Source organism: Neophocaena asiaeorientalis, unplaced genomic scaffold (assembly GCF_003031525.2).
Source record: "Neophocaena asiaeorientalis asiaeorientalis breed wild unplaced genomic scaffold, Neophocaena_asiaeorientalis_V1.1 scaffold45, whole genome shotgun sequence".
NCBI classification, from domain to species: Eukaryota; Metazoa; Chordata; class Mammalia; order Artiodactyla; family Phocoenidae; genus Neophocaena; species Neophocaena asiaeorientalis.
This window is the reverse complement of record NW_020174642.1, coordinates 4,644,912-4,666,180: the sequence shown is the minus strand read 5'-3', so window position 1 is coordinate 4,666,180 and position 21,269 is coordinate 4,644,912. Positions and strand designations below refer to the sequence as shown.

The following is a 21,269-nucleotide window of genomic DNA, read 5'->3' as shown; positions in this document are numbered from 1 at the left end:
TTTTTTTTTTTTTTTTTTTTTTGCGGTACACGGGCCTCTCACCGCTGTGGCCTCTCCCACCGCGGAGCACAGGCTCCAGACGCGCAGGCCCAGCAGCCATGGCTCACGGGCCCAGCCGCTCCGCGGCACGTGGAATCCCCCCAGACTGGGGCACGAACCCGTGTCCCCTGCATCAGCAGGCGGACTCTCAACCACTGTGCCACCAGGGAAGCCCAGCACATGAATTTTTTTAAAAGATGACCCCACAGAAAAAAATCCTCTCATTAGTAATTGATTTTAGGAAGGGTTCTGGCCCATGGGGATTAACTCCACAGTGGGACACACAGAGGAAATTAAGTAAGTTCTTAAAACCAAAACCATGTGTTTGAGCAGACAGACGCTTCTGGGTAGGGAGATAACTCATCAAATCAAACTTGCCAGATACCGGGCGGGACTCGAGGCGGGAATTTCCTCCAGGAACCTGCAGCTTCCACTAGTCCCGCAGGCATTGACCTTTGCTGAATTATATACCCTCCTAGCTGAGAGAAAAAAGTCAACAACTGTGGATTTGAGAAGATGGCTAGAGACACTCCATGTGATAGTCACAGGTCATACATATTGTGCCCATCCCTGCCGGGGAAGCTGTCGTCTGACTGTTGCAGGAGGGCAGCCTTGGGCACAGAGGGGTAGACGTCTGCGTGTTGGTGGCGTTGACAGAGCTGCTGCGGAGGTTAGCGCTGTGACTGTGCTCTGGCCAAGGCCTTGGCTCACGGGGAGCAGCTGGCCCTGGATCTACCCTGCTGAGCTCGTCAGGTCACGGAGGGCGTGGCTAATGGCTGCCCGGCTGGGGTGGGGAGGGGGTAGGCCTCAGGCTTTGAGGGACCTGAGTGAGCTTTACTGGTCATTCGGTTAAAGACTCGAGATCATTACTGGGGAAGGCCGGGTCTGGCAGTGGGTAAAAGTGGCCTGTGGGTCCAGCCTCTGAGGTTGGGTGGGCGTTAGGGTTAGGCTCCACCCCAGCTGGTGAGCCCCAGGGGAGAGAATCCAGCCTCAAGTTTCCTGTAAGAGACCCAGCAGCAGATCTGCCTAAAGGTGATGATCTTTAGGTGTTGACTCTGAAGCTGACTTTGCCCTTCAAGATTATAAACCCAAAAGGAGGTCGGGCCATTTTCCAGAATAGCTTCTTTTTTAAAAAAAATTTATTTATTTTTGGCTGCATTGGGTCTTTGTTGCTGAGCACGGGCTTTCTCTAGTTGCGGTGAGCAGGGGCTGCTCTTCGTTGCAGTGCATGGGCTTCTCATTGCAGTGGCTTCTCTTGTTGAGGAGCACGGGCTCTAGGCGCATGGGCTTTAGTAGTTGTGGCACGTGGGCTCAGTAGTTGTGGCTCGTGGGCTCTAGAGCACAGGCTCAGTAGTTGTGGCTCACGGGCTTAGTTGCTCCCCGGCATGTGGGATCTTCCCGGACCAGGGCTCGAACCCGTGTCCCCTGCATTGGCAGGCAGATTCTTAACCACTGCACCACCAGGGAAGCCCCAGGATAGCTTCTTGATCCTTTGGTTCCCCTGGGAGTCAAAGGATGCGAGACACTCAGCTTCAGCTTTGTGTAATTTTGAAGTTCATCCACATCTTTTATGCAAAATAGTATCTCTAAGACCTTGAAGAAAGAGTAGGATTTACCCTTTTTCTGTCTTTGCATTCCTAGGTACAGGAAGAGGGCTGATGAGCAAAACATCCCTACGGGTGAGAATTTCTCTCTTATCTTGAAACCCAAAGTAGAGTTTGCTGCTTTGTTTTTGTGGTTCAATCAAGTGAATTAAAAATATTTTAGACATACAGATTATTTTTTTTTTTACTTAATGTATAGTTCTGAATACAGTTCTGTCAGTTAGAATTAAGTTTGCAGCGTATAAGAGACAAACCCAAGGTAACAGAGCGCAAGTGTCTCGTGCCGTCACGTGAACAAGCGTGGACGGGCAGACCTGGGCTGGTGTGCTGGTCTCTCGGGCTCCGTCCAGCTCTTATCCATGTTCTGAGAGGGAGCCCCACACCCTCAGCTCCAGGGTGCAGCTCCAGGAGCTCGAGCAGCAGGACGGTGCAAGGGGTGAGGAAGGGCAGGCTTCCCCTCACCCCGGAAATTCCAGCTCCCAGCTGCCGCCATCTCCCAGCTGCCGCCATCTCCCAGCTGCCGCGAGCCCCCAGCTGCCGCGAGCCCCCAGCTGCCGCGAGCCCCCAGCTGCCGCGAGCCGCACCCTTCAGGTGGGACTGCATGGGGAGCAGGAGCAGGGAGCGCGTTGCGGGGGCGGCCAGCAGTCTGTGCCGCAGCAGGGTTTGTAAATCGGATCATACTGTAAATGCGCTGGGGATGGGCTGGGGGTGGAAGGGAGCTGCCCGAATCTGAGCATCCATAGTAAGTACGCCCGGCAGCCCAGCAGGCTGCTAACCCTCCTGGCTTCTGTCTCCTCACCTGGAAAGCGGGAGGTAAGTCATGCGGATGCTCTCCAAGGTCTGTTTTAGTTCTTCTGTGCTACTTAAAGGGTACCTAATGCACAGTTTTCTGTAAAGCTAGAAATTAAGTCCTTAATTTATTTGTAATCTCGAACCCGTGTCCCCTGCATTGGCAGGCAGATTCTTAACCACTGCACCACCAGGGAAGCCCCAGGATAGCTTCTTGATCCTTTGGTTCCCCTGGGAGTCAAAGGATGCGAGACACTCAGCTTCAGCTTTGTGTAATTTTGAAGTTCATCCACATCTTTTATGCAAAATAGTATCTCTAAGACCTTGAAGAAAGAGTAGGATTTACCCTTTTTCTGTCTTTGCATTCCTAGGTACAGGAAGAGGGCTGATGAGCAAAACATCCCTACGGGTGAGAATTTCTCTCTTATCTTGAAACCCAAAGTAGAGTTTGCTGCTTTGTTTTTGTGGTTCAATCAAGTGAATTAAAAATATTTTAGACATACAGATTATTTTTTTTTTTACTTAATGTATAGTTCTGAATACAGTTCTGTCAGTTAGAATTAAGTTTGCAGCGTATAAGAGACAAACCCAAGGTAACAGAGCGCAAGTGTCTCGTGCCGTCACGTGAACAAGCGTGGACGGGCAGACCTGGGCTGGTGTGCTGGTCTCTCGGGCTCCGTCCAGCTCTTATCCATGTTCTGAGAGGGAGCCCCACACCCTCAGCTCCAGGGTGCAGCTCCAGGAGCTCGAGCAGCAGGACGGTGCAAGGGGTGAGGAAGGGCAGGCTTCCCCTCACCCCGGAAATTCCAGCTCCCAGCTGCCGCCATCTCCCAGCTGCCGCCATCTCCCAGCTGCCGCGAGCCCCCAGCTGCCGCGAGCCCCCAGCTGCCGCGAGCCCCCAGCTGCCGCGAGCCGCACCCTTCAGGTGGGACTGCATGGGGAGCAGGAGCAGGGAGCGCGTTGCGGGGGCGGCCAGCAGTCTGTGCCGCAGCAGGGTTTGTAAATCGGATCATACTGTAAATGCGCTGGGGATGGGCTGGGGGTGGAAGGGAGCTGCCCGAATCTGAGCATCCATAGTAAGTACGCCCGGCAGCCCAGCAGGCTGCTAACCCTCCTGGCTTCTGTCTCCTCACCTGGAAAGCGGGAGGTAAGTCATGCGGATGCTCTCCAAGGTCTGTTTTAGTTCTTCTGTGCTACTTAAAGGGTACCTAATGCACAGTTTTCTGTAAAGCTAGAAATTAAGTCCTTAATTTATTTGTAATGATCTTAATTTTCTGTTTCAAAATGGTTTTAATTTATTTTTACTTCCTTAATTTAATTTATAAAAAAACCCAGCTGTGTATATATCTTTAGCCTAAAGAATGGTAGCTTTTAATGTTATAATTCTATTATGCTATCTTAATTTTTTTAATTAAACATGTAAAATTGTGGTAAAATTGACACAACATAAAATTTACTATCTTAACCCTTTCTAAGTGTGCAGTTCGGTAGTATTAAGTACATTAACATTGTTGTGCAATGGTTTTCTTTTTGAGGGGAGGTGTATGACTTCATTCTGTAGCAGAATTTGGGGGGAGAAATATACCTCTCGTGAATACAGCAGTGGCTATGGGTAGTTTTTGTTAAGATCATGAAATGATAATTGGCAGTTGCTTTACATGTACTTTCAAATGTGGCTTTTTTGTGAAAACTTCTTGAAAATTGAGATGTATTTTACATATAGTGAAATGCACAGATTTAAAGTGTCCAGTTTGATGAGTTTTGATGATGAAGACATTTACCCCAGTCAAGACATAGAGCATTTTATTAAGTGCCTTTTTTTAAATCAGAAAGTCATGGGATGTCAGAGCAGGAAGGGACTGTAGTGACCATCCCACTCAGTCTTGAATCACAGATGAGGAGACCAGAAATTGAACCCAGGAGATTTTTGGCAGTGATTTTTTTTTTTTTTTTTGTGGCACACGGGCCTCTCACCGTTGTGGCCTCTCCCATTGCGGAGCACAGGCTCCGGACGCGCAGGCTCATTGGCCATGGCTCACGGGCCCAGCCGCTCCGCGGCATGTGGGATCTTCCCGCACCGGGGCACAAACCCATGTCCCCTGCATCGGCAGGCGGACTCTCAACCACTGCGCCACCAGGGAAGCCCTGGCTGTGATGTTTAACCAACTTAGATGCCAGTTATGATGAAAGCAGGTTCTTGTATCTGGCTTCTTAGTGCTTTCTTTCTGATGTCTCTTCCTTGACGTCTTGATTTTTCTTTCTATGTTTCTGTCTCAGTGGGAGAAACTGAAAGCTATACTTTGGCAGGTGGTCGAATGAGACCCTTGTGCTGGGGGGGCTGCCCTTCTTTCTTTAGCCACTTGGCGCAGGTTATATGGCGAGTAGGCCATTGCTGGGAATAGTCACTGGACACATGGATTTCACTGGAAGAATTTTTTGGCGTGGTTTCTGTCTGTTGCCTATAGGTAGCACTATTTCCTGGTGTCAGAAAATGAAGGGATAATATGATTCGAGTTGTCAGAGTGTTTCCACATTCCTTTCTGGTGGAAGGCTGACTGGTGGTGGGTGTCAGTCACACAATGAACCTTTAATTCTTGCTGGGGATGTAGTGTCTATCCCTGGCGTGGGAGCAGCCTTGCCTGCATCTACTGACTTAAACTGGGGAGCCCATCCCCTGAGGGCTCTTCGGTCATTGGTGGTTGGGCTCTGCTGGGTTCTTATTAGATGATTGTGGAATCAAGGACTTTAAAGACTCATTCAGGTCCTTCCCAAAGCATGGATGTCCTAAACTCTACTTTCTTTTTGGCAAGGAGGGACAGATGATTATCTCATTGCCTGAGAGTTGCCTGCTCACCACGGACACAGTGCTTAGAAGCTACTTAGGGGCGTATATTGCTAAGTAAGTGACTGCTCACCTGCTTGTCTGGGCCAAGTGCTTCTCCCTGAACGTTTATATCATTGGAGAGTGTGTCGTCCAAGACATAGCTCATTAGGACCCAGCCCTTTCACGTAGCTAACAAATATCTGAAATGATTTGAAAGGTTTACTCTGTTTTATGAAGGTGATTCTTAATTCATTGTAAACTGTGTTTTTAAGGTTTTAATAGGCTGCTCGGGATGTGGGTTTGAATCCTGATCTAACCTTACTAGAAAATAAGGATTAAATGGGATAATAGATGTAAATCACGGCTGAGTGCCTTGTCTCATGATACTCCACTCTCCTCCGTTGTAGTAGGTCTTGACAAATTCTATTTACTCTTTCATTTTTACCCTTATTGTACTTGCTTGGATTCCCCTTCAGCTCTGAAGAGCTGTCGACAGTATGAGAGAGTTGGTTTTGTTTGGCAGAGAAGAGAGGAGGCCAACATGGGAGCTGAGAACTATTTTCTGGCTTATGTTATAGGGGGTCTCTGTTTTGGGTGGGTTTCTGAGGACAGTGTGAGGGAGATCCTCAGCATAAGGGGTTTCTAAATTATAAAGGTTGGAAGATTGTATTGTTTCTCAACCCACAGTAAGTTCTGGACTTTTTTCCCCTGGCTTACTTTTGTAAGAGGGCTGGTGTATTTTCACTGGCCTGGGTAGAGGCAAGGATGCTCTTAGTGTTAACATTTTCTGCAATTTTGAGTAGAACGCATGGTAGTTTAGGAATCTGGACTTTGAAGGATTGATGGAAACTTTCCTAAATGCATTCATGCAACATGTGATCTTTTTATTGGTAACAAATAAAAACACTGCAATGTATAATTTGCAATAGAATGGGTACATTTAAGACAAAAGCTTTAGATCTGTAACAGGTATATAATGAGCCTCTTCAGTTTTCTGCCTGGGTTAGTATCACATAATAGAACTTTCTGCAATGATAGCATTGTTTTACCTTGTGTTGTCTGGTACGGTAGCCACCAGCCACATATGGCTCAAGAGCACTTGAAATGTGGCTTGTATGACTGGGGAATTGAATTTTCAATATTATTTAATGAAAAATAAAAATTGAAATAGCTATATGTACGCAGCGGTTACTGTGTTGGATGGGGCACATCTAGGTTCTTTCCACCGGTTGCGCTCTACCCCCCAAGATTTATATCCTTAACCAAGTGGAACAAGTGAAATTCCAGCAAAAGCTTTAAAACTGGAGAACCAAGTTGGAAGCAAAGAGGTTTTTGCAAGAAAGAATCTCTGGCAAACAAAGCTGGAGCTCGGGTTAGTGAGCCAGTTCTTGTATCAGTGTGACTGGTTCACTGCATTTGTACTGGGGTGCAATCCGGGGAGGAAAGCCTTGAGGAAGGAAGACCTCTCTTGGGTGCATTAGGTGAGCTTGGCCACAGTCCCTCTGGGAGCAGAACTAAGCCCTAGGATGTCTGTACCTCTTGCTTACGCCGTATTTTGAATGAAAGTAATTCCTTTAATCTGCTTTTCATTTTAAAAGGTGGCAGCCTCCTCCATCTCCTGTGCTGGCTCTTTGCACCTTTTTAGTTTCAGAAAAGCATGCTGGGGACGGGTCTCCCTGGAAGCCTTACCTGGAGGTTTTGCCCAAGGCCTACTCCTGCCCTGTTTGTTTGGAGCCAGAAGTGGTGAATCTTCTTCCCAGACCTTTGAAAGCAAAGGCCAGAGAGCAGAGAACCCACGTGCAGGAGTTCGTTTCTTCCTCCAGAGACTTTTTCTCTTCCCTGCAGCCTCTGTTTTCGGAGGCCGTCGAGAGCATCTTCAGCTACAGCGCCCTCCTATGGGCTTGGTGCACCGTCAACACCAGGGCTGTGTACATGAAGCGCGTGCCGAGGCAGTGCTTTTCCGCAGAGCCGGACACCTGCGTGCTCGCCCCGTTCCTCGATCTGCTGAACCACAGCCCTGACGCCCAGGTGAGAGGTTAACCGGGAGACCCGTGTTTGGTTTCAGTAGGAAGGACTCTAACGTGTAGAACCTGTGACTCGGAAGAGCCAGCAGAACCGCAGGGAGAGGTGCAGCTGGTAAACCCACCTGCTGTCAGGTAGGCTCCTCTCTTTCTTCCCGACCCTCTTTCCCCTCCGGCATCCTTTTCCTTTGCCACTTTCCCTGCTCTGCTCTCCAGGCCTGCAGGTGCTCTATGCCCTGTATGGCCCGAACCCTAGCCCTCCCCCACCTCCCCGTGGTGCAGCATCCTTCTTCCTCCTTTCAGACCTGCGACTAAAGTCTCGCTTGCTTTCCTGTCTCTTTCCCTTTCACACTTGGTGGCATCGCTGTCAGCATTTTGCCGTGATCTCTGAGGGACTTGCTCCTTCCCCCCTTGGAGCTCTGCAGTCTTAGAGGACAGGGACTTCGCCTTGTACGTTTTGTAACGCCAGTGCTCAGCACAGGGCCTGGCATGTAGTAGGCCTGTTCAATCGACTGTTCAATCAACAGTTTCTGGCTGGATGGCTATTTGTGGGAAATCGTTAAGGGGTCCCACTTTGGGAGTCAGTCGGGGATCTCTTCTTCCTCAGGCTTCTCTGCTCCAGCACATAAAGGAGATGATTATATCTGCGGGGCACACGGGGCTGAAGGCCTGGCCTGAGGGCAAAGGATGTCTGTGTGTCAGCTAACCTGTTGCCTGTTCAGGGTGCGCTTGCAGGTGCACTGGCGGGACCTGCGCTCACGCTGTCCTCTTAGTGACCCACGCCACCCTGAGAAGCCCACGTGCCCACGAGAGGAGAGCGTGGGGATGGGGCGGAGACCCTCCCTGTGCTTTCTTAGGCTGCGGCCATCGCCGTGCCTGTCTGCTCCTCGCTTTTGTAGAAAGATGCATTTCTAACAAAATTAAGCAAAGGAGACTGAGGGTAGATGGGTGTTTCTGTGGCTGATACTGCTGAACTAAAGTCAAGGGGGTACAGGACAGTAGGGTACTGGCCACAGGGACTCGGTCAGTCCCCATTGGCGTGACTTTATTATTGAGCTGTTAGTGCATTTATGTTCCAAACCAGGGATTTTACTGTTGAGTGTCAGGGCGTCGCAAACTACAGTCTAGGGCACGTGGTCCCAGGACCCTGGCAAAGCCTAAAATACTTACTCTCTGGCCCTTCATGGAAAAAGATCGCCAGCCCCTGGTCAAAAGTGCGCTGCAGGGCTTCCCTGGTGGCGCAGTGGTTGAGAGTCCGCCTGCCGATGCAGGGGACACGGGTTCCTGCCCCGGTCCGGGAAGATCCCACATGCCGCGGAGTGGCTGGGCCCGTGAGCCATGGCCGCTGAGTCTGCGCGTCCGGAGCCTGTGCTCCGCGACGGGAGAGGCCACAACAGTGAGAGGCCCGGGTACTGCAAAAAAAAAAAAAAAGTGCGCTGCAGCTGGCGTTTGACGTGACACCGCCGGCCTTGGCCCTGACCTCTTGTTGGTGCCACAAAAGCTAGAATTTCAGCCTGTTCCTCATCCCCGTCTCACTGCAGTTTGCTTAGTGAGAAGGCCTCAGTGCTTGTACCCGCCGCTCGTGGGAGCAGTCCGGTCTCCTTGGTCTTTTCCTCTCTGCCTGCTACCTAACAGAGCTGTCACAAAATCCATATGACAGTGTCAGCCAACGTCATGCTGCTCACAAAAGGCTGTGTGTATATCGTAGGACCTGAAGTTTCATGCTCGGCCTGGACGTCTGGGCCTCGTGGGGCTCCGAAGGCCTGACCGTGAGTTCCTCTGCCCTCCCTGGATATTTCCCAGCCAGTGGGAAGTTGCCCTCAGCCGGACTGGCTGTAGCCCACCTGGTCCTCAACCGAATGCATGTCAACTCCCTGCCAGCCCTCAAAATTATTCAGACAGGCAAATCACATCGCCCCGGGGAACCAGGGCGTCACCCCTTGCGCCTGCAGGCCTGCTTCCCATGGCCTCTGCTGACACTCCGCTCCTAGGCGCAGCCCCTGTGTGGCCCTGTGTGGCCCTGTGTGGTGTGCTGTGTCCTCCCCCCGGGCCGTATGGGTGACTTACAATAAACTGCCGTTAGTCATCTGTCCGATCTGTCCGACGTCAGGTGTCGTGTGTTTGGCCATCCTTAGAGCCCCCAGGCGGGACTCCCTCCCACCCCGATGGGGGGGAAGTCGAGGAGAACCAAAGAGGCCAAAGTGCGGACGTGGCATTTTTTTCTCCAGGTGGATAAATTCCGTGATGAGTGCTTGAAAGCGGCATCCTGCTTAATACGATCACTTAATCTTTTTAGTGTTCTGCTTTGCTCTAAAAACATCTTTTACAATTCTTTTCTCTAGGTAAAAGCAGCATTTAATGAGGAAACTCGCTGTTATGAAATTAGAACAGCTGTGAGCTGTGGGAAGCACCAAGAGGTGCTCATCTGCTATGGCCCTCACGATAACCACCGCCTGCTCCTCGAGTATGGATTTGTTTCCGTCTGCAATCCTCATGCTTGTGTTTATGTCTCAAAAGGTTGGAATTCACTTTGGTTCTGATCACTAAGATGATAGAATTCCCCATCCCCCCATCTGTGGTTATGTGAAGTGTTTGTAACAATGGCAAAACCTTAAAGTGTGTATCATTTATTTTCTCCTAGGCAGGGCTAGCCTGATTCTTATTGACCATGTCATTTCAGTGTTGAAGTAAAACCAGCAAAGCTTTGATCGATGTTGAGGATAAGGAGAACTGAGATTTTTATTGCATTAGGTCAGACGGTAGAATGGAAGAAAAGAGAAACTGCTAGGGAAATAAATAGAGTATTAATAGATGGCAAGAAGTGGAAATTTTTGTACTGAGACATTGTCCCTAAAGATAAAATAGGATTAGAGGGCAACAAGTAAAAACATTTATGAAGCACCCACCATGTGTAAGGTGGTGCACCAGTCACATGGCAAATGTGTTACAGTCCTTCTTTGGGCAGCTTAATGGCATGATAAAATATGCATTCCATTTATGTTCTTTTGTTGCCTAGCGTCATCATTGGTATTACTCTTTTTAAAATAATGATTTACCTATTAAATTTATGCTGTGAAAATTTCAAATATGGTATTAAAAATAGTACACAGGGGGCTGATTTTTTCCCCCTTCCTTGAAGCAGCAGAGAAATAGTTTTCTAGGCTTTGAAGAAATGTCTAGAGATTTACTGAGTGTATAACTTGAGGTAGTTTTAATATAAGTTCTAATGGAAATAGAGACTTGGTCAAGGTGATACTACTCCATCCTATTAGTAGCCAAAGTAATAATGTTATTTCTCAGAATGAAATGGAAAAGCGAAAACTGGGCCTTGCTGCGTCTCTTAGAAAGCTAGCTTTGAAATTAGCCTCATATTATCAGAATAACTTTAATATCGATGACCACGAAGTATTGATTTGTTAAATAATTTGAACAAAATTCACACTTTCATTATTTCTGCATTTAAAAAATAAAAGTAGAGAAATGTAAAAAGAAATTTTAGAAATAGAAAAATCCCTCATTATCCTATGACCCCAAAAAGCTTCGTTAATTTTTGCATGTTCATTTTCAGTTGTTTATGATAACAGTCACTAATATCCAGACAGTTTTGAATTCTGGCTTTTAAAAACTGAGTCTTGGAAACATTTCCTCATGTTTGTACGGAGTCTGTACTTCCGGTGGGTGTAATTTCTCAGCAGTCCTGCTAATGTCTTCATTACCCGATTTCGCGGGTTGATTTGCTTAGTGAGAGCAGCAGCTGAGGTAGCAGACGTTTTGTCCCCTGCCTTGGAATTCTTGTAGCTTTTCAGAGGGCTGAATCATACTCTCATTGAGTTGGGCTTGAAGACTAGATTCTTTTGATGTGAAATAGGTAAAATTGTTTACACATGTCTTGATTGCTGACGGGAAGGAAAGTAAGCTGAGAAGAAAGGGTCCCCCCTCTCTTCCACCTGAATTATACCCTAAATCTCAGCCTGATTTTTTTTTTTAATGCAGATATACTTGTTAAATATCTTCCATCAACAGATAAACGGATGAACCAAAAGATTTCCATTTTAGAGGATCACGACTTTATAGAGTAAGTGTTTCTCTCCAGTAGTTATTCCTTCAGGAAATCTTGATGAAAAGTTGAGAGCTGGGATTTTGACAGGTGTGAGCTGCCTCCCGACGTGGGTCTGGTGACAGGTAGCTACTTACTGAGCCTTTACTCTGTGTGGCACATCGTGCTTCATGTTGCGGGATACACAGGAGGGGAATTGGCTGGTCAGGCGACTTGTTTGGGGACCTAAGATACGAGCCTGAAGTCTCCAGTTCTGTACCGGGAGAGCCCCGTATGTACTGATCGGTGGCCCAGTGTGTTTGTGGCAAACATGTGGTCAGGTGGGGTGGCATCGGCTACTGCAGGCCAGCCTGGCCGTCAGTCACCTGGCAACAGGATGCAGGCGCTTGGGATGGGAGGAGCCTAGGTGATTCCACGCCGAATGGGATAAACTGGGTTTGACACCCTCCCTTTCAGATTTTCTTCTATAGGTGAAATTAAGTTCTAAACAATCCGGCCGCACTGTGAGGGACACTAGCTCTGGTGGCTGCCATTTGTTTGATCCGGAGGATCATCCAGATTCTTCATCATTCATCTCACTGTGGCCCCCTCATCCAAGTTCAGCTTCTTACCAAATAAAAATAGCTTTTTACTTTTTTTTTTTGCGGTACGTGGGCCTCTCACTGTTGTGGCCTCTCCCGTTGCGGAGCACAGGCTCCGGACGCGCAGGCTCAGTGGCCATGGCTCACGGGCCCAGCCGCTCCACGGCATGTGGGATCTTCCCGGACCGGGGCATGAACCCGTATTCCCTGCATCGGCAGGTGGACTCTCAACCATGTGACACCTTTTTTTTTTTTTTTTTTTTTTTTTTTTTTTTTAACACAAAGAATTTTCTGTTACTTAGGCTTTATTCTTAAGTATTTGCAGACTTACTTTTCTCTTTGTGACTAAGACCATGGTTGTGCAATGTTTAGTGGCCCCTTTAAAAAAATGTTTGGCTTTTTAGTCATTTACCGTGATGTAATGAAGTACCGAAATGACAGATTGGTAATTTTTTTTTTTTTAATTTAATTTTTATTTTATGTTGGAGTGTAGTCGATTTACAATCTTGTGTCAGTTTCAGGTGTACAACAAAGTGATTTAGTTATACATGTACATATATCTGTTCTTTTTCTACTTTAGAAATTTGACGTTTGGATGGGATGGACCGTCTTGGCGGTTACTCACAGCTCTTAAGTTGTTATGTCTGGAAGCTGAAGAATTGTAAGTTCCCTGTGTGTTGGTCATGAGCTATAGTTACAATTTGGACATAACTTTGGCTTTTTTGGGGCTTACATTCAAAGGCCCAACCTCAGAGGAGAAAGGAATGCCCTTGTATATTGGGGTTGCTTATTCTCTGTGTAACTTGCCCGTGTGGGGAGTGGTTCACTTCTAGGTTTGCACCATTTCTGGAAGTCTGGTTTTTACTCTGTGTGGCACATCGTGCTTCATGTTGCGGGATACACAGGAGGGGAATTGGCTGGTCAGGCGACTTGTTTGGGGACCTAAGATACGAGCCTGAAGTCTCCAGTTCTGTACCGGGAGAGCCCCGTATGTACTGATCGGTGGCCCAGTGTGTTTGTGGCAAACATGTGGTCAGGTGGGGTGGCATCGGCTACTGCAGGCCAGCCTGGCCGTCAGTCACCTGGCAACAGGATGCAGGCGCTTGGGATGGGAGGAGCCTAGGTGATTCCACGCCGAATGGGATAAACTGGGTTTGACACCCTCCCTTTCAGATTTTCTTCTATAGGTGAAATTAAGTTCTAAACAATCCGGCCGCACTGTGAGGGACACTAGCTCTGGTGGCTGCCATTTGTTTGATCCGGAGGATCATCCAGATTCTTCATCATTCATCTCACTGTGGCCCCCTCATCCAAGTTCAGCTTCTTACCAAATAAAAATAGCTTTTTACTTTTTTTTTTTGCGGTACGTGGGCCTCTCACTGTTGTGGCCTCTCCCGTTGCGGAGCACAGGCTCCGGACGCGCAGGCTCAGTGGCCATGGCTCACGGGCCCAGCCGCTCCACGGCATGTGGGATCTTCCCGGATCTTCTTTTTTTTTTTTTTTTTTTTAACACAAAGAATTTTCTGTTACTTAGGCTTTATTCTTAAGTATTTGCAGACTTACTTTTCTCTTTGTGACTAAGACCATGGTTGTGCAATGTTTAGTGGCCCCTTTAAAAAAATGTTTGGCTTTTTAGTCATTTACCGTGATGTAATGAAGTACCGAAATGACAGATTGGTAATTTTTTTTTTTTTAATTTAATTTTTATTTTATGTTGGAGTGTAGTCGATTTACAATCTTGTGTCAGTTTCAGGTGTACAACAAAGTGATTTAGTTATACATGTACATATATCTGTTCTTTTTCTACTTTAGAAATTTGACGTTTGGATGGGATGGACCGTCTTGGCGGTTACTCACAGCTCTTAAGTTGTTATGTCTGGAAGCTGAAGAATTGTAAGTTCCCTGTGTGTTGGTCATGAGCTATAGTTACAATTTGGACATAACTTTGGCTTTTTTGGGGCTTACATTCAAAGGCCCAACCTCAGAGGAGAAAGGAATGCCCTTGTATATTGGGGTTGCTTATTCTCTGTGTAACTTGCCCGTGTGGGGAGTGGTTCACTTCTAGGTTTGCACCATTTCTGGAAGTCTGGTTTTAGAGTCATAGAGTACACGGGCCTGAGAACTGGTCTCTCCTCACATGTATGCCCCTGGTGACCTGCAGCTCGTTGTTCAGGGTAAACACTTGGAAAAGCGTGCGTGTTGGCCCTGGTCAGAGGAGAGCCTCTGAACAGGTGGGTTTTTCCTGGGAACAGACCGAGCTCCTGACCACTGGCTGGGCCCCCCCACCTCCCGGTTCTGTCCTGGGGGCAGATCCAGACGCCTGCTCAGGGAGAGGCCTGGATATTTCCATAGAGGAGGCAGGTGGAGGAGCCCCTGGTGTAGACACCTATCCTGGTCAGGTCCTCACTATTCCTGAGAGGCTGTTGGTCCTTCCCTTAGTGTGGAAAGGATGGTCACACGCGCGGCCGTGCGCTGCCCAGCCCTGGAGCTCCTTGCGAGGGAGTCGGGGAGTAATGCCTGCTACTTAGCAAATCTCAGGTGAGAGACACCACAGGGAGGACTTCCTGAAGATGGCGAACCCCGTCCTCGAGCAGTTGGGAGGATTAGGTGAGATAACGCCTAGAAGTAGCCCTCAGCACAGTGCCTGGAAGTAGTTTGTGCTCGTTCCATCGTGCCCGTGATGTTGCTGTTTACGGTGTTGCTTGCTTCCTTTTCTGTAGGGACTTGGGGAGAAAAACTATCCCCTGGTCTCAACACCAGAAGCAGTTGTGTCTCTTCTCAGCAGATGGTGTGTTTTTGTCGTACAGACACTGAATTCTGTATCTGATATGTTTCCTTTTTATCGCTCGCTAGAAAACTCAGAGGCCAACTTGTGGTCCATCCATGTGTGCAGGATTCTAAGGCCTGCAATTTATCACTGACTCATTGCTGGCTGTATCTTACCTTTCTTCTTCTTTCCTTCGTCTTGTTTTCCCTATCCATTCATCTTGTGTTTTATTTTATCTCGTGCATACCCACATAAGTTTCTTTAAGTCGTTCTTGGAGACGCGTCAGCCTCAAATAAAGCACCTGGATGTTTCCCAGAGGTCCTCCTGAGGCCTCCTTTCTTCCCTTTGGGTGCTTTCTGACTACCTGAGTGGTGTGGCAGAGGAAGCATGTGTTTGGGATTCTGCCTGACGGGTATTTGCACGCTAGTTCTGCCTCTCATTAGCTCCGTCACTTAGGGTGAGTGCTTTACTGTTCCGGATTCTCAGTTTCTTTGTGTCTGAGGTGGGGATTATAATGCTTTCTTTGCTAGGCGGTTGTGAAGATTAAAACAGATACTGGCTGCGTATAAAGCACTGTTCCTGGCACACAGTAATGGCGTTCCTTCTTTCTTTCTTTCTTTTTTTTTTTTTGGCCATGCCACTCACATGCAGGATCTTAGTTCCCCAACCAGGGACTGAACCCGTGCCCCCTGCAGTGGAAGTGCGGAGTCTTAACCACTGGACCAGGGAAGTCCCAAATGTTATTTCTTGACTTCCTTTCTTTCCCGAGAGCGTATCTGCTCCTGGGGTTGCCACCATGATCCCTGAAGCTGACGACGTCTAAGACTTTGTTTTCTGTATGGCTTTTGGGCTGTTCTGAATTTCTCAGCAACTTCTGTGCCCTCCACTGGGATGGTAGAGCCGTCACCGTGGCCTTTCCCTCCTCAGCCACGTGCACTTTCGCGTTCTGTGCATCCAGCATCTGTCCCCCTGCCCCCTTCCTCCCTGGTTAGTGCTCCTCGCCGGCCTGTAGGCTTGACTCAGCCCCTCCTGCTCGGCACCTTGGCCGTGGCCCACGCTTGCCTCCCCTACAGAAAGCTGGCCCCGCCAGCCCGCTGAGCCCCATTTCCTACGGACTTCCTTAGTGTAAAATTGGAAGGACCTGCGTGTAGAGAAAGGCTTCACTGTAGAGTCCTCTTTCCGTCTGTAGAGCATTTTACTTTGTGAAACATGTCCTGTTCCGTTTGCCATTTCTTTTAGGAGAGGCTGTCATTTGAAGAAAAGGAAAACCTCCGCCTTTGCTCCTTAGTCGGTAGTACTTTGACTGTGGACTCACCTTCCTGTCTGTCCCTTGTTCTCTTCCTGTGGCTGGTGGACGCGACTCTTCTTACTCATGTGCCACACACAGGATTGTGGTGCTAATAAAGCTCAGGCCCTGCCTGCAAAGAGCGCCAGTTCCCTCGCTTCTTATCCTCAGCTTCTTATCCTTCTTCTGTCCTGTATACCTTGTCTGCTCCAGCACAGGACCTGCATGTGGTGGGAGGTTTGAGGGAACACGCTGATGGAATGAGTTTTATTACGTTTCTGGAAAAATAGGAGAAGTGTTCAAGTGGAAAAGCCGCCTTTGTTTTTGAAAACCTGCTGAAATGACCTTATTGAATATTTTGGTTCTAGGACATGCTGGAAAAAAGTACTTATTGGGGAAATAATTTCAGATACAAATGAGAAGGCAAGTTTGGACATAGCCCAGAAAATATGCCATTATTTCATCAAGGAGAGTAAGGCTGTGCTTCAAAAGGTATGCTTCTAGAATATTGCGTTCTTTTCTTAAAGAAATGTGTCGATGAAGAAGTTGTTTTGTACTGATGCTTGTTGGATAGGGTTAGTCCACCTTCTTAGGGTGTTGTTAATGCCTTAATAAATGAACACTGATGTAATCCGTGTTTTGACTGTTAACATGTGTCTGCACCTTTTAATAGGTAAAATTATTGCATGAATTCTTGGTAACAGATTTTTAAGGTACTCTTTCCCTTTTATTTTTAAATTTCTTTCAGTTAAAAAAATTTTTTTTTGGCTGGGTTGGGTCTTCGTTGCTGCACACGGGCTTTCTCTAGTTGTGGCGAGCAGGGGCTGCTCTTCGTCGCAGTGCACGGGCTTCTCATTGCGGTGGCTTCTCTTGTTGTGGAGCATGTGCTCTAGGCGTGCGGGGCTTCAGTAGTTGTGGCACGCAGGCCCTAGAGGGCGCAGGCTTCTGTAGTTGCGGTGCGTGGGCTCAGTAGTTGCGGCGCACGGGCTTAGTTGCTCCATGGCATGTGGGATCTTCCCTGACCAGGGATCAAACCTGTGTCGCCTGCATTGGCAGGCTCATTCTTAACCACTGCACCACAAGGGAAGTCCCGTCTTTCCCTTTTATTTAATGAATGTTTTAATTAAAGGAGGAATTAGCTTATTTGAATGAAAACATTACTAGGATTAAAAAAAATAATTTTATTGAACCTTGAAGACCTTGTGTTGAGTGAAATAAACCACGACCCAAAAAGACAAATACCCTGTACTGTATGATTCCACTTAAATGAGATATCTGGAATAGGCAAATTTATAGAGACAGAAAGTAGAGTAGAGGTTACCAGGGGTTTGGGGAGGGGGAAATGGGGAGTTAATGCTTGATGGGTACAGAGTTTCTGTTTGGGATGATGAAGAAGTTCTGGAGTTGGATGGTGGCTGTAGTTATATAACACTGTGAATGTACTTAGTGCCGCTGAATTGTACATTTAAAAATGGTCAGGATGTTAATTTTTTTTTTTTTTGCGGTACGCGGGCCTCTCACTGCTGTGGCCTCTCCCGTTGCGGAGCACAGGCTCCGGACGCACAGGCTCAGCGGCCATGGCTCACGGGCCCAGCCGCTCCACGGCATGTGGGATCTTCCCAGACCGGGGCACGAACCCGTGTCCCCTGCATCGGCGGGCGGACTCTCAACCACTGTGCCACCAGGGAAGCCCTAAAATGTTAAATTTTATGTTTATGTATATTTTACTACACTAAAGTAAATCATTTAAAAATAACTTCCAGGTTTCTCATATGAAAGATGAAGAAGTGGCTTTGATAAACCAACTAACTTTGGTAGAAACACTGTGGACAGAAGAGCTGAAGATTCTCCAGGCCTCTGCTGAGACCCTAACCAGTTTGCAAACAGCTTTTACGTAACTTCACCGAAGTGCAGGTGATCACCTCCAATGGTGGGTGTGACTTCTTAAACATTTTTAAACTAAGGTTTATTTTATATAGAATCATTTACAGTCAATCAACAGTTTCTATTAAACAGTTATCTGCTTAATCCTATTCCCCTGCTTCTGTCTGTCTGTGGGGAGGAGTGGTGGCTGCTTGGGGATGTCGAAGGGCATCTGTAAGGGCAGAGCAGGTCCTGGGGACTCCATCCCATCGGCATTTCTGTTGCTGTCAAAGCAAATAGCAGTCCTGGAGGAAGGCGTCCCAGGAACGAATGAATTGTCACGGGAGGGCGAGGCTGGGAGGGGGCCGGGGTCAGCCCGGGGCCCCGTTTGTGGTCTTCCTCTGGGTGTCCTGCTTCTTACCTGACTCAGCGGCCGGGAAAGCACAAGACGTAGTGCTGCTCTGTGCTCTGATGCCAGCGGGGTAGGGTTGAGGGGCACGTAGCATGTGGTGGTGAGTGGCTGGGTGGCTTGGGAGGGGGCAGTGTGGGGCGGTGCCCAGCTGTCTTGGCTCCCAGCCGGGCTCCGCCCCCGCCGCTCTGAGCTAGAGCAACTCACTTCGAATCTTCCGTCCTTGACTGCCCATCTGGAAACGAGATTGTTACGGGGGTCCCCTGTGCTCCCACCTAGCAGCAGGGCCTGTGGCACAGGCCCCGGTGGTGCTGCTGCTCCCCGTCTGCGCCTCCCCTGTCCGCTGAGGACCAGGGATTAGCTCACGGGGAGGGCCTCTCCAGCCCTGACTACCCGTGATTTCTGTGCGCAGAAAGCGAGTTCGTCCTTGTCGAACAGGAGACTCGTGGAGCCTCACCAGTCCTCCCTCTGTTTACAGTTTCCCAGAATGTGTTCAAATCTCTGTTCAGCCCGTGTCCCTTTCCCATGCTTTGTGGTGGGTGTTTAACCCTTTTATTCTGCTCCTTTTCTTCATTTTAATGGGGGTATTGGGAGGAACAGGAGATAAAGTTTTGTGCTCACTTGGTCATATTGAATTCAGGCTTTGCTTTCCTTTTTTTTCCTTTTTCTTTTTAAAAAAAAGACAATACAAGCACTTTAGGCTGTTGACCGCACTCTGGGTATGGGTTTTATGTAAAGTGTGCTCTAATTAGTACTTTTTAGATCTTGGCTGTGGATTTAAACTTCTTACAGCGTTTTCATGCCCGTCAATTAACAACTGTGAGGGGGTCAGAGCGGTGTCATCATATATCCCAGAAGCAAATACGTGCTTATTATAAAAACTGGACGTTGTTGAAACATACGGCAGTGACGTTTATTAAACGTTAGCGTCGCTGGGTCGAGGCCCTGTGCTGGTTGGGGCTCGGTGCGCGGAGTTTTACGGAAGCCTCACAGCCGCCCTATTTTACAAACAAAGACCGGAAGAAACGGCCGGAGATCCCACACCTAGCGTGTGGTGGAGCGGTGGTGCCTCTCAGCTGACCCTCTGGGGGACACGGGTCACAGCTCGGGGGCGTCAGTGTCCGGAATTCCGCGCTCTCCTGGCTCGGGTACGTGCCTCTCCTCCATCCTCACCGACGGCCGCGCTCCTCGCCCACTGGCCTTGGTGGGCGCGCGGCTTCACTGAAGGTTTCCTGGGGGAGTCCGCGATAGGGTCGGCTTCGCTCTCGCCGCCCTGCGATGTGAGAGCGGGGATGAGAAACATACCGGGAGCCGGTCCCTCCTCCAGCTGTCGTGGCCGCGCCCGGTCCCACCGCCCTCCCCGGGAAGGCGCGAGCGCACAGGTGCATTGTGGCTGGTCCCGGGGCGGAAGCGGGTCCTGTCCGGGGAGCGAGGGGCTGGCCTCTGTGCTCCGTGGACCCAGTGGCTCGGCCTGCGTGCCTTCCCGGCATGGACGCATCGAGCTGGCCGTTGCAGGAGGCTTCTGGGGGTTTCCAGGAGGACGGGGCGGGCCCCCGCACCTCACTGGGCAGGGATTACGTGACTGCCAGTTTGGGAAGAAGGGCTGGGCCCCCTGCGCAGCTCTTTCCGCTTCGCCCCTGGGGGAACCCAGCTCCACCCAGCGCAGCCGTGCCGCAGTGGGGACGTCTTCTTGATTCTGGGCCTCTGTGTAGGGAAACTGACCTAAGGCCATGATTATATTTTGACCTCTGTCCTTACCTAGGAGTATTTTTTATCCTTTTCAGAACTAGCGTGGGAAGGGGGTGTATACGCTCCTCAGGCCTCGGGGATCCTTGAATGGGTCATGGGGGGTGGGGGCTGCCCCAGCCCCGGAGTTTCTGTTGCCCAGAGTTCTGTCTTCCCTGCCCTGTTTTCAGCCTTCCCCAGAAGCGAATTCCTCTCGTGAAGCTCAACAAAAACAAGTGAATGGAGCCCACTCACCTCAGGGATCAGAGTTAGAAATAAAACATCTTCATTATTGTATCTTGAGCATCTCTCCCTGTTCATAGATGCAGTTGAGGTTGACTTTGTTGTTGTTGTTGTTTTAAAGACTTTTTTGACGTGGACCATTTTTTTAAAAGTCTATTGAATTTGTTACCATCTTTGCTTCTGTTTTACGTTTCCGTTTTTTGGCCACGAGGCATGTGGGATCTTAGCTCCCCGACCAGGGATCGAACCCGCACCCCCTGCATTGGAAGGCGAAGTCTTAACCATTGGCCCTCCAGGGAAGTCCCCCCTTACTCTGCTTTTTAATAGCTGTAGTGTGTTTCATGATACACTCTACCAGGGGTTCACCAGCTTTTTCTGTAAAGGACCAAATAGTACATGTTTTAAGCTTTCTGGGCCATACGGTCTTTGGCCCAACTGTAGTACACAGCAGCTGTAGACAATGTATAGACATGCATGCCTGTGTTTCAGTAAAGCTTGATTTACCAAGACAGGCCACGGGCCGTGGGGTGCTGACCCTGCACTACAGCATCATTTATTTTTCCTGTCCCCTATTCGTGGACATTTAGGACCTAAATATATTAATTCTTACTTGAGAGTGTTTTATACCTTTAGAAATTAAAGCCCCTCACCCCCCAACAGGAAAAACTTCTCAGACCCATGTGGGACTTATGCTTTAGTTGTCCCGTGGTTAGAAAAAACGAACAATGACAAGAAGCAACTACTCAGAGACGTTGACAAATGAGAGCTCTTTCATCATCCATGACAGATCTACCCTTATTTGTAAACAGTATAATAAGGGCCTGCTGTATAGCACGGGGGACTCTACTCAATGCTCTGTAATGACCTATATGGGAAAAGAATCTAAAAAGAGCGGGTATGTGTATAACTAGCACAACATTGTAAATTAACTATACTCCAATAAAAATTAATTAAAAAAAAGAAAACAGAAGTATAAGACTTTCAGTTTGCAGATGACGCTTGGTGTATAAATGCATTCAGACTCTTTGCAAGAAACTCGTGGCTCCTGTGGACAGTCTGGC

General features: G+C 48.5%; 1 protein-coding gene across 3 annotated transcripts in view; it reads left to right on the top strand.

Annotated features, from left to right (window-relative positions):
* The window catches only part of SETD4 (SET domain containing 4), an 87,889-nt gene that overhangs the window by 8,891 nt on the left and 57,729 nt on the right, over positions 1-21,269 (top strand). Inside the window, exons 4-11 of one of the 3 annotated variants that reach the window (XM_024758304.1) lie at positions 1,681-1,718; positions 5,243-5,331; positions 6,855-7,284; positions 9,620-9,794; positions 11,271-11,352; positions 12,496-12,576; positions 16,337-16,460; positions 17,732-17,898. In XM_024758304.1, the coding sequence (XP_024614072.1) occupies positions 1,681-1,718; positions 5,243-5,331; positions 6,855-7,284; positions 9,620-9,794; positions 11,271-11,352; positions 12,496-12,576; positions 16,337-16,460; positions 17,732-17,866 (1,154 nt within the window). In that variant the 3' untranslated portion in view covers positions 17,867-17,898. Of the gene's footprint in view, positions 1-1,680; positions 1,719-5,242; positions 5,332-6,854; positions 7,285-9,619; positions 9,795-11,270; positions 11,353-12,495; positions 12,577-14,354; positions 14,523-16,336; positions 16,462-17,731; positions 18,002-21,269 lie in introns of those variants that run through there. The other 2 variants (XM_024758303.1, XM_024758305.1) reach the window with 2 other exon arrangements.